The 12765-nt window shown below is 38.6% G+C and overlaps 1 protein-coding gene across 9 annotated transcripts in view; it reads right to left on the bottom strand.

Moving 5' to 3' along the window:
- Nucleotides 1-12765, bottom strand: part of Herc1 (HECT and RLD domain containing E3 ubiquitin protein ligase family member 1) — a 205579-nt gene that overhangs the window by 126342 nt on the left and 66472 nt on the right. For all 9 annotated transcript variants that reach the window (XM_004628831.3, XM_023712424.1, XM_023712425.1 and 6 more), the window contains exons 4-10: nucleotides 12329-12523; nucleotides 10820-11131; nucleotides 7584-7680; nucleotides 6891-7034; nucleotides 5232-5359; nucleotides 1533-1677; nucleotides 1263-1434 (exon numbers count right to left, since the gene is read on the bottom strand). In XM_004628831.3, the coding sequence (XP_004628888.1) occupies nucleotides 1263-1434; nucleotides 1533-1677; nucleotides 5232-5359; nucleotides 6891-7034; nucleotides 7584-7680; nucleotides 10820-11131; nucleotides 12329-12523 (1193 nt within the window). The remainder of the gene's footprint in view (nucleotides 1-1262; nucleotides 1435-1532; nucleotides 1678-5231; nucleotides 5360-6890; nucleotides 7035-7583; nucleotides 7681-10819; nucleotides 11132-12328; nucleotides 12524-12765) is intronic.

Below are 12765 nucleotides of genomic sequence, written 5' to 3'. Positions count from 1 at the left end.
AATGGTACAAAATCTCAAAACAAGATTTTAGGAGAGTAACAATGGTTAGTACATTGTGTATTATTACTGTCAAAGTAGTTTCTCATATTACAAGATATAGACAAGAAATAATAAATATACAACATAGGTACAAACCTCTGTTTGTTTGTTTTTTAAGTCAACAGAAAATGGAAATATACTTTTTAAAGTTTCTAATACTAGAAGATATCATACAATGTCTTTTACATAAATTGTAAGTCAAAGATACAGTATAAATCTTAGAACAAAAATTAAGCAATATTCAGAAAATTAAATGTTTCAAAACAATTGAACTAAGAAAAAGTTTTCATGATAGCAAAGAAGTACTAAGAATAAAACATAAGATAAATACCAGAATGGCAAGTAAATGACCAGCACTTCTAACAGTTTGAGGATAGGATATCGCACAAAGTTCTAGTGTGTTGTGGACAGGCATGATGACCGCGACAGTTACTGGTGGCTAGCTGTCACTCGGCTTTTTTTTAAAGGAGGTGATTATACATTTTTTAACTGCTTTAAAAATCATAATAAACTAGAGGTCTAGAATGCAAATAAAAAAACATTCTAAGCTTTAAATCAGCCCCCATGAATCTACAAACTTCTGAATTAACTCAAACATTTCATAAAATTCTATCTCCTTACCACTGACTAAAAACCTCACCTATATAGTTTTAAAAATATGGATACCACTTTAGGAAAAAGCTAAATTTCTGGGGGAAAAAAAGCTTCCTTAATTTAAAAGTATAGACATGATTCCCCATCCCCCCAAAAAAACTAAATAAGGAGTAGTGAGGATAACAACTGTTTTAAAACAATAAAACCTCATTCTGATTTTAATTATTTATTTTCCTCTTGATATAGATTTATTTTTTCTTTGATATAGATTTATTTTAAAAAGCCTTAACTAAAGATAAAAGAACAATATCGCTTAACTACAGGCTGAAACTTCTTGCTTAAGAAACATAGGGGCCAGGAAAATGGCTCAGAAGAATAAGCGATTCCCTGGCAAGCACAAGGGCCTGAGTTCAATTCTTGGTTCCACAAACAAAAAAAAAAAAGAAAGAAAGAAAGAAAGAAAAAGAAAAACACAGAAAGCCTCAATATTCAAATGAAAAGAGTCTGGATATCATTACTCTGATAGTAAAAAATAATAAAAACATTCAGAAAGGAACTTTATGGACAAAGTCCAGCCATTTCTGTTTCAACCGGAATTTTTACTATTATTAAAACAGAGCCACTCTGACCTGTCCCGAGGGAGGGCAGTCCACGCCAGGCTATGTGACGTTCCAGCTGATACCTGCTGAATAGCTATGCCATCTAAGCCACTCACTTTCTTTGGTTTAGTGATGGGACCGGTGGAATTTCCTTGGCCACACTGTCCCATTGAGTTATTGCCCCAGGCATAAACTTCATTATCTGAAAACAAAAAGTACAAAAGACAAGACAAATTTAAACACAATACATGTGAGAAAGATAATAGTTAATACTGCATTTTTAAAGACAAATGACTTCACCATGAGAAAGAGCCAAACAATGACTGTCTCCGATAGAAATATCAACAATCCGTGTGGCGGCCAGTTCTTCAATGAGCTTGGGTCTCAAAGCAGTGGCCTCTGAAGAACCACAACCTAAACAGGCCCCACAGCCCCAAGCATAGACCTGAAAAGAACAAAAATATACAAATAAGTATCTCATATGATCAGGCTGTCAACTTGTTTAGAACCATCATTTATTAAACAAGATTGTATTTGGTTCAAAATAAGTTTTCTGATGTGAAAATAATTTAATGTTTGATGTCTTAAAGGTGATTTATTATGATGGGTTTGCTTGTTTTCACTGACATTCTGCTATGTGATGTTTTGAAAACATTCACTGTACCGTCAAACAAGGAGCTGGGCCACAAAGAAAAACTAGTCATAGAATAAACGAAAAACCTCAGAGACTACTACAGTCACTACTAACTGGCTTACACTAGCCCTATCTTAGCAGCTTTGGAAATACTGTTTTGTTTTGTTTTATTTTGTTTCTGTGTAACATTTATTTTAAAAGGTTAGGTTTTCTTTCCACTATTTTCTAAATTTATTTTTTGTGTACATGTTTGCAGTCTATAATGACCACATTCCTTGTGTGAAGTTGGTCCATAACACAAACTTCTTCACAAAGTGTCTCACTCCGCACATGAAGTCACCACTAGGCCAGGCTGTATTCATATAAACTATATAGATCACAAAACTGATTTTTAGGATGTTTAAAACCAACCTGATCAAGATGGTTCTTATCTTTAACGTTTACTAATACTAAAACAGCTTACTGTTTGGTTCAAGGTTGCTTGGGAGAGCACTGCATGAAATACAAGGATGAATGCTTGCCAACTGGCACCCCAAGGGAACAAAATCAAACCCAACCACCAACAGAGTACTTATTTCCCTTTGGTGGGTTTGGTTAAGATCACAGGCTCTTATCTTTATGCCATCAAGGCTGGGTTACTTGTGTGTCTGGGGCCCTTCTGGGGTAGGTTTCTAATTACTTTAGTAAAGATTGCTGCTGACAGTGTAAATGGCTTCAACAAAATAGGAAAGATGTATATATACTAGTTTTCAGAGAATTTCCTTAAATCAAGTATAAAATACAACAAATAAATTCCTAGTAGAGAATTATTTTAGGACAGGTTAAGAACTAAAGCCAAAAAAGAAAGAGAAAGAGAGAAAGACAGGCAGGCAGGCAGGCAGGCAAGGTCGGAGGTGGTGGTGCACACCTGTAATCCCAGAACTCAGGAGGCTGGGGCAGGAGGAGTGCCATAAATTTGAGGTCAGCCTGGGCTACACAGTGAGGTCAAGGACAATCTGAACAGCAAGACTTAGTCTCAAAAGAACAAAATAAGAACTAAAGACTAGCAAGCTGGGCATGGTGGTGCACACCTATACCAGGACTCAGGAGGCTGAGGCAAGATGACCACCACTAATTTGAGGTCAGCCTGAACTGCATAGCAATACCTTGTTTCACACCACCACTACAGAGAGAGAGAGAGAGAGAGAGAGAGAGAGAGAGAGAGAGAGAGAGAGAGAGAGAGAGAACTAAAAATAAGCAGAATAATATATAGGCAGTCATCACTAAAAATCTGAATCACTCCTAAAGCACGGTTACAGCTCACATCTAGAGGTCCTCCCAAAGCCTCATGTGCGCACAGGTGAGGTCTAAGCAGCTGGACGTAGGCTGGCTTATGGGTGTGTGGTAACGGGAGCAGCCCACTGACCGGAGTCAGCACAGCTCTGGTTGTGGCTGAGTGGACTTACTGAAGAGGAAAACCCAGCCCAGGTGGGGTGGCTCCAACCAACAGGCCAAGAGAAAGGAAAGCTCACTGTTCACTGCCTCCTAACTGCCCTGCTATGGACTATTCTCCTCTGCCAACCAGCTATGAACTAAACCTCTATGATCTGTGAGCTAAAATAAACTTCTCCTCCTTTAAATTGTGGTTGTCAGGTATTTTGTCACAGCAATGAAAAGGTAAGACAAGCATAATATACTACTGCCACTCAGAAAAGTGCTTAACCTGAAGCTCTCTCGTGCAGTGTTCCTTTTGTTTAGCTTTAGTGAAGAATGCTTGTCCTAGCCTAGCATGACTGTGTATACCTGCAGACTCAATTTCAGAAGGGCTGGGGATGTAGTTCCATGTAGAGGTTCTGGATTCAAAGCCCAACACCTTCCCCAAAAAAGTCTTGGATTTAGAAATCAGATTAGGCTGTTTAGAAAAAAATACATGCAAAAAATGGGGGAGGGGCAGTACTAGGAATTAAACCTAGGGCCTCATGCATACTAGGCAAGTAGCACAATCACCGCTACTGTCCCACCCCTTCTAATTCTATTCTATTTATTTATTTTTTTTGGGGAACCGGGGATTGAACTGGACAGGGTATCAACAAGTTGCCTTGTGATCCTCCTGCCTCAGTCGCTCACATAGCTAGAACTACAGTCCTGATCCTACCATAACCTGGCTCAGGCCCCATCTTTTAACACAGCACTGATACTTGTAAGTACCGAAGGAAGTTAGCACCGAAGAAGCCTGAGGAACTGAAGGGGACTGAAAGAAAAGCAAATGCTAATTTTCCCCTCAGGCTCAACAAGACTAATAGTAAATAAAATGACTCATTATTCAAAAGTGCTTCATGCTCTCATTTTTTTAAAAATAAACATTTGATTTAATATAACAATGTGCTCAGAATACAACTATTCCCCTTAGTAAATCAATTCCAAGTTCCCTTAGAATTGCAATGCGTTTACTGTGCATTATTTACCACCGACTAATGGCTAGATAGCATTTGATCATTTCTGTAAACGTCAAGTCAAACAATCACTTTACATGGCCATTCGCAGCAAAGCAGAAACTACTTTCTGCCTCCCAATAAAGGCCCTTCACGGTAGAGTGAGGTCTGTGATTTGCCTGGGGCAATACATAAAGTAATAAAATACAAGGCAATACATAGTTTGAGGTAGATTTTTAAAATACAAAGCATTCCAGGTTCTCAAAAATTATATGCCAATTTCAGTTTTGCTGGTCATTTTCCCTTGTGATTTGTAAGAGAACATTTCTGTTCCTCTGCCTGACTGTGACAGGCTCCTGCCTTCGGTAACGGAAGGGCCCGCAATTTCACTGCCATCACTGCTGGGGATACACATGAAAAGTTCAAAAACTTTAAAGACAACATTTAATTCTGACTCTCCTAACTTTGACTATCCTAGCTCCTCAGAAATCTCCACATGCAGTATTCTTTCTACCCTCTTATTCTTTTTATCGCCTTCCTGAAGTTTTAGATCGTATCCGTGGGCCCATCAAGATCTGCCCGCGCTTTCCTTCCCTGCACAGGATTTTCAGGGAAAGTTTAAGGAGTGATGAGAGTTACATGATTTTTATAAAAGCAGCTTAACAGAAAGAACAGGGGGCTGAAGGCACAGCACAGCAAGTAGGAGGGTTCAGTCTTGGGGTTTGCGGGGAGGTGATGGGGAGCTAGAGGAAAATTTATCTAGATCACACAGGCCACATCAGAAAATCTGATTCCTTCTCAAATATTTCAAAAAACAAATAAACAAACAAACAAAAACCCCTTCATGTTATTACATGGCCTAAAAACATTTCTTTTAATTTCAAAATTTAACTACAATCTCTATGAAGGCCTCTGAAATATGGCACTGCTTCTACAGTCACCCTCCAGCCCCACCTGGCCCGTGGATGTCAAAGCCAGTGAAGACTGGCTCCCAGCGCACACTTTGCGAATGAACATTCCTTGTAAAGCTTCAATCACTTTGGGCTTATACACTCTGTTGGTGTCACCATGGCCAAGTTTGCCTATAAAAGCAACATATTTTCAAGTTAAACATTTTATTTGTTCTAAAGACTGCACATCGTTTTTGTAAGTACTAAACTTGGCAAAGTACTCTAATCTTTTCATCACTTATCTGACAGATGTAGAAAGCTGTAAGTTTCTGACAACAAAGGTTATTAACAAATAAGCATTTTTGTTACAAGAAAGTTACCAAGAAACTACTAGTAGCCTTCTGTATCTTAACCCCAAGCAATTAAAATATTTTAATGAGATGGAAAAGTATTTATCTTTCTTTCTTCCCCTTTAATGAGCGCATCTCTAACTTCAACGATACACAGGTTCTTTGCTGAACATGGTGCACACCTGTAATTCCAGCACTTGAAAAGCTGAGGCAGTAGGCTTACCACAAGATCAAGGACACTACATAATGACTTCAAAGTCTGCTTGAACTAGACATGGAGACCTTTCTCAAAAAAACAAAGGGGGGGGGCATGCATGGAGGCACAAACCTGTAATCCCAGCACTCAGGAAGCTGAGGATCACCAAGTGTTGGGCGCCAGCCTGCGCTACACAATGAACTCAAGAATAGTGTGAACTACATTATGAAACTCTCAAAAAACCAAAACCAGGGGCCGGGGAGAGAACTCAATAGAATAAGTGCTTGCCTGGCAAGCGCAAGGTCCTGAGTTCAATCTCCAGTATCTCCGAAAAAAAAAAAAAAAAAAGAAGAAGAAGAAGAACATAGGTTCTAGACCAGAATATATATGCATAGAAGTTTTCAAAACTAAAAATTATTTTTAATGTACACTTCTAAAAATTATTTTTTGTGTGCATGGAACTAGGGACTAAACTCAAGGCCTTTACACTGAGCTACACCCACAGCCCTTTTTTCTTAATTTTATTTTTTATTTTGAAACAAGATCTCATGAAGACACCATATTGTCCAAGCTGGGCTCAAATTTGCAATCCTCCTGCCTTAGCCTCCCAGAATGCTGGGATTACAGGCAAGAGCTACCATACCTACTTAAATTGACTTACTTTTAATATTTACACTTTTGAGGGATACACATTGCCAGAGCCAGTGGCTAAAGTGGGTAAAGACATTCATTCATTGAAATTGTTTAATACTGAAAAACCAGAAACTATCTAGGTACTGAACAATGGGAAACTAGTTTCATACATCATTCTGAAGACACATGAAAACAATGAGCCTTTTAAAAACTGTTAAGTCATTTTGATTGATATAGAAAAGATACTCATAATACTGCCATCTTAAATCCAACAGGTTATAAAATATCTCTGGCAATACAATAGTCTAGTTTAGTTTTCAAATACATCCATATAGAGATAGATACAAATACATGTGTGTGTGCACGTGAGTGCGTGTATTTACTTACCAAATGTTAACAATAGTTAAAATGATAGTGGTAGAAACAGAGTTTAATTTCTATTTATCTGTATTGTGAGTTCTTCTATACCACAAACATGTAACTGAAAAATAAATTTTCTATCAAGAAAAAAGGCCAAAATAACCACTAAATAATTTTTACATACCATTGTCTCCTCCTCCAAAGGACCATACGGTTCTTCCATCTTTAGATAAAGCAATAGTATGTGAGCTGCCACAAGAAACCTCTCCAACATTGCTAATATCTTTTACTAACGTTGGAATGTTACGGCTATTACTATCGCCATGACCTTGAGTGAGAAATACAACAAAGAAGCAGTGTTAACTCCTTTTCTCTAGGCAATCCCTGCACACAAGTAGAATAAACATTGGAAGCTATTTTGAAGTGCAATTAAATATGAAAAAGGAATTATTCCTAACACCTTCTCAATCAGACTTCCAGGGTGCTCCCAACTGGGGCATGCAGACACCAGTGAACCTTCTGAAATTTCTATTTATGGTCCTGGACTCATTCTTACTTTATCCTGTTTTGACTCATGCTTGTGTCAACTTGTTTCCATGACCCAGTGATTATAAACATCAGGATCATGGTGGTATGTTTCTTACTCCAGAAGCCCCACAGTGCCTAGCCATAATATGCTCTAGGTAAAAATTTACTAGATTTAATTACATTTTACATAACAGAACTAGAATCTAGGTATTATCTATATACAACTATATTCCACTGAGCTTAAAATTAACAAAATAAATGGCCTTTACCTTTATCCTCACTGTTTCTCAGTAACTCTAATCATTTTTAATTTCTATAAGAACTTCAATTAAAAAAAGAAAACCTTTACCTAATCTTCCGAAGTCTCCTTCACCCCATGTATACAATTCCCCATCCTCTGTGACAGCAGCACTGTGCCTGTATCCGGCTGACACACACACAACCACCTGCATTGCACACAAGGGAACCTGGTGAGCACACACATGCTAGAACACAGTCTGTACACACAGACTTCACAGATGCTGACATTTACAATTCATTCAGGAAATGCCCAAACAGGTAAGCTATGCTCAGGACAACAACACATAGGTGACTTGCTAAGTAGTCCCGGAAGTACTTCTGCTCTGCTTGCCAAGCAATGAACCCTGGCTTCCACCCATGGGAGAGGAGTTCTCTCAATTCATGTAAAGGTACCACAAGGGCTGGCAGGAGTACTTGCAGAAATACCAGCCACATCTTGACTCGGAGCAGGAAAGACCTCAGTATTTACACAACAACAACAGCCCCCATCTGAGGGCTGAGCCCAGCAGTGCTCCACCACAGCGCTACATCCCCAGCCCTTTTTATACTTTGTGATGGACTCTCACTAAACTACCCACACTCGCCCAGAACTTGTGATCCTACTGCTTCAGGCTCCCAAGTAGCAGGGTTCGCAAGCACACCCCACAGCACCTGGCTAATAATTTTTTACATATAAAGTTAGCATAAGACCTCTAGATCTAGCTGGTCAAGAAAATCTTATTATCAGCTATAATCCTGGCACTCGACAGGCTGGGGCAAGAAGATCACAGTGAGTTCAAGACCAGCCTGGGCTATACAATGAGTTTAAAGTCTGAACTACAGAGCAAGACCCTGTCTCACAAATAAAACTCCATACAATAAGAATCTCTCAAAAACAGATTTAAGGGCCAGGGAGATGACTCAGTGGAATAAACGCTTCCTTGGCAAGTGCAAGGGGCTGAGTTCAATTCCCGGTTCCACCAAAAAAAAAAAAAAACAGATTTGACTATTACCAATTTAGAAAACTCAAAAGCAGTATGTAGGCTTCTATTAATTAAATCACTAATTATTAATTCTATTAATTAAATTCCTGACCTTACCCTCAAGTAAATACAAAATTCATGAGTAGAATCAGGGGAATAAAGACATACCATATATCAACAGAAAGCACATACCTTCTAACACCAATTGAAATCACTGCAACCCAAAGATATGAAAAAAAAATGTCTGCACTAAAATTTTCCTATCTATGTAATCTCCAAAGATTAGTGTCTACTGTAGGAAACCACACTGGAGTTAAATAAAAATATTCAGCACAGGGGATGGGGTGGGAGAGTGACATAATCCCAGCACTCAGGAGGCTGAGGCAAGAGGATTACTATGAGTACGAGGTCAGCCTGGGCTAAAGTGAGCCAAGGGCCAGCCTGAATGGGAGAGTGAAACAGTGTCTTCAAAATAATAATAATAAAATAAGGCACTAATACATTTACATAGTATGCTGAAAACATATGAAATTTTTATCTGTTAATTATCAATTTTAAATTGCGTGACATTTTCTCTTTCTCATACTTGTTACTATGTTAGCTGTTTTGTGTTACCAGCTATTGAATCCAAAGCCTAAAGACCTGAGACATATCTTCAGCTTCCCTCCCTTTTTTCCAATACAGGATCTGAGTTGCTCAGGCTGGCCTAATGCTTGGAATGTTCCTACCTCTGCTTCCCACTGGCTGGAATTACAGGCATACACCACCACATCCTATACTGTTGGGGTTTTTTGTTTGTTTTTATACTGTTAGAGTTGGTTTTTATTTTTTAATGTATTTAGTACAGGGTCTACAGGGTCTCACTACACAAATCAGACTTATAGTGATCCTCCTGTTTTCAGCCTCCCAAGCGCTGGGATTACAGGCACTCAACATCATGCCCCGTCTCAATGGCTGTCTCAGCGTGCCCCAGGGGCAAGGCCAGTGTGGCACTGCCAGGGATCAAACCCTGTCCCTGCAAACCCTGGTCCCTGCATCTGCCTAAGCAGGCATTTTAATCTGCTGAGCTATCTGGCCAGCCTTTACACTGTTGTTTTTAATTGGCAATATTTACATTATAAAAATATGGAATTCAAAGGAATACAACTTACAAAATTAAAGACTGAAGGAAGTATTAGACTAAGAAAATACAGTTTTAAATAACTTATCTAAACATGTCATTAAGTAACCTCTGATGCTTTCAAAGTGTAATGTTCCTATACCCATTGCCTTGGTGTTGCTACAGAAATTAAAATGGTGCAAGTTATGATCAAGTAAAGTTCACCTGACAGCCAACCTGGTCAGAAAAGTGAACCACTTGTAACAGTGGTTTAAAATTAAAATTTAGACTCTTCAAAGTTGTGAAGTTTCCTTCCTCTGTACTGAGCACTAACTCCAGGGATTTTCTAGAAATATATCCCTAAGGCCCCACCCCCAACTTTTTTTTCCTTGTGACAGGGTATCCCTAAATTACTAAGTTGTCCAGGCTGAGCTCAAACTTGCGATCCTCCTGACTCAGCCTCTCCAGAGTCCTGGAATTACAACTATGTGCCACCACACCTGGCTAGATTTCACAAAGATTTTTATGTAAAGAAATATTTATAGAACAATACAATCTTAAAATGAAGATACGCTAACAATGCACGCAAGTTCATATATATGATTTAGGCTCAGTTTCTCATGGCATCCACCAATGCTGTGAGACCCCAGGCAATTTCTTACCCATTCTAAATACTTCTTTATCCAGGTCTGTTTAAATAGTCTCTATTATGTTACTCAATTTTTTCTTTGTAACTATCTGAATTTATTTTATATATTCACATTTATCCTGAAAATTAAAATACTGCCTTACACTTGGAAAGGCCCATTAAGTATTGGTTCAATGAATGATTCTATTTTCTCATCAGTGAAATGAGGAAAAATACCTCATAAGAATAAAAATTAATTGTATACTAAAAAACTAAAACTGAGCCAAGAGCAGTGCTGTGCACCTGCAATCCTAACAGTCAGGAGGCTGAGGCAGGAGGAGCACTTGAGGCCAGCATGGGCAACAGCACAAGACCTCATCGTGAATTAGAAGAAAAAAATCTAGAAGCATTCAAAAAGAATTAAAATTGAATACTGTATATGAAAGTATTGTGTAAACTATAGAGCAAATATACAAAAATGTAAATTAAGGGTGAAGGGAGAGGATCAACTTCAAAATACATCAAAATCTGAAAGATACTATCAATTATAACACCACTATTATCTAACAACTTACACATAAAAAGAAAGCACATACCTTTCCCTGAAGAGGCCCCTGAATAAGCTTGGGGTATTTCTGGGTCGAGCTATTTCCATGTCCTAGTTTCCCATAGTCACCATCTCCCCAACTGAAGACTTCTCCTTCTGTAGTAAAAGCTAACGTGTGACCATCAGAGCCTTTAGAAGACGAAACCTTTTTAATGGACCTATGAGGCTCAAAGGTTAACTTTTTTAAAGTAGACTGATTGTTGGAATCTCCAAGGCCCAGTCTCCCATAGCTGCCTTTACCGCAAGCTCTGACCGAACCATCCGTAGAAATAACAAAAGTGCAATACTGTCCAGCTTCAATCTACAAATGAACAAAATGATAATATAAAATGTTTCTGTCAGTACTGAGGTATAATATTTAACACCAGCTTTGGCAAAAGAAGCTCAACAATTAGAATGAGGTTTAGCAGAATATGGCAGGAATATACACAAAAAATGAAATAAATAGAAAAAACATTAACAGTATGTTAACACTGACTTCATCTTTGAGCTCAATTCACATCTGCATTAACCTTGCAGGCTATCTACTGTTTGGCTTGTATCTAGATGTCTCTGCAAAGCCTCCTGTTTTCATAGGTGGACAGTTTCCATGGTGGCTGGATTAGGGTATGTGGTGCTGGGATGAAAGATGTAATCCTGGGATTAAGCCCTGCCCCCCCAATGTGGGTGGTACCACCCAAAAGGCAGGCAGCCTGGGTAGAATATGAAGGGACAGAAAGGAGTTGCCTCTACTGCTGCTGCTTCACTGCTCAGCTGTTTTCCTACCTTCTGCCCACCGTGAACTGTTTGTCCTCTGTGCTGCCACTCTACCATGCCACCCTGCCTTGGAGCCAGCCAAGTGACACCTCTGCAAATGTGAGCTGAAATAAACCCTTCCTCCTTTAACTTTGGGTGGTCAGGTATTTTGTCTAGCAATAAGAAAAGTAAGACATCTACCAAGTCATAATTGAATAAAACAACAATGTGAAATGTTTCAGCATCATTTTATAGTTGGAGAGGGGAAAGAAATAAAATTTTCTTCTAAATTTCTCAGGGCAACTACAACAGGAACCATATAAACATACTCTAAACTCATTCAAGAAAAAAGATACATTTTATTAAAATAATAACAAAATAGAAGTTCTTAAACTACAAATATAAAACAATGACAAAAAAAGTATTCATAATAAGAAATCGAAATGCCAATCTAGGCAAAAGGAAATTAAGTCCTTTATTTAGCCTTTAGTCTTATCTGTCATGTGTGCCGAATATAATGGTAAAACCTGTTGCCATTCATAAGGCTTTCTACAAATCCAGATCCCAATTTACTCTTCTGAACTTTGCGAACAATGTCAGGTATTTGGGAGACCAAAAGTACATTTTTCCATTAAAATAAAAATTTGATGCAATATAGTATAGATACAACATAAACAATCAAGAATTTCCATTCATTAGAAAGATACTCTTCACATATAGTAAGTAAGTACAAAGCTGCTCGTAAGGCATGCAGGCAACTCACAGTCTGGGCGTCAGAGAAGCTGGGTGCCAGCTTGGGCTGCAGGATCTTCTCCTGCGTGCCTTCCACCAGCTGATGGCTGCTGTTGCTTCCCCACACGTAGACCTCACAGGTCTCAGAGACGATGGGAGCATCTCCAGTCTGAATGCTATCCGGGCTAGCACATGTTCTTGAGTAATCGGAAGCCATTCTACAAACCTGTAACATTTTTTAAATACGAAAAAAAGAATGAAGGAATGTTTAATGTAGATGTTTACACATTCTCTGAAATTATTGCTGGCTTCCCATTTTCAACTGCTCACACCTAAGAATAACTCATCTAATGTTACACATCTAGCCTTAATATAGATAACTAGAATATTTACTTGCACAGAATAAATCACTAAAAGATATTCCTAAAAGAAAGCAGCGGGGGGCTGGAGAGATGGCTCAGTGGTCTA

The sequence above is a fragment of the Octodon degus genome, unplaced genomic scaffold (genome assembly GCF_000260255.1).
Source record: "Octodon degus isolate 3935 unplaced genomic scaffold, OctDeg1.0 scaffold00026, whole genome shotgun sequence".
Lineage (NCBI taxonomy): Eukaryota > Metazoa > Chordata > Mammalia > Rodentia > Octodontidae > Octodon > Octodon degus.
This window is presented reverse-complemented; position numbering and strand designations above follow the sequence as displayed.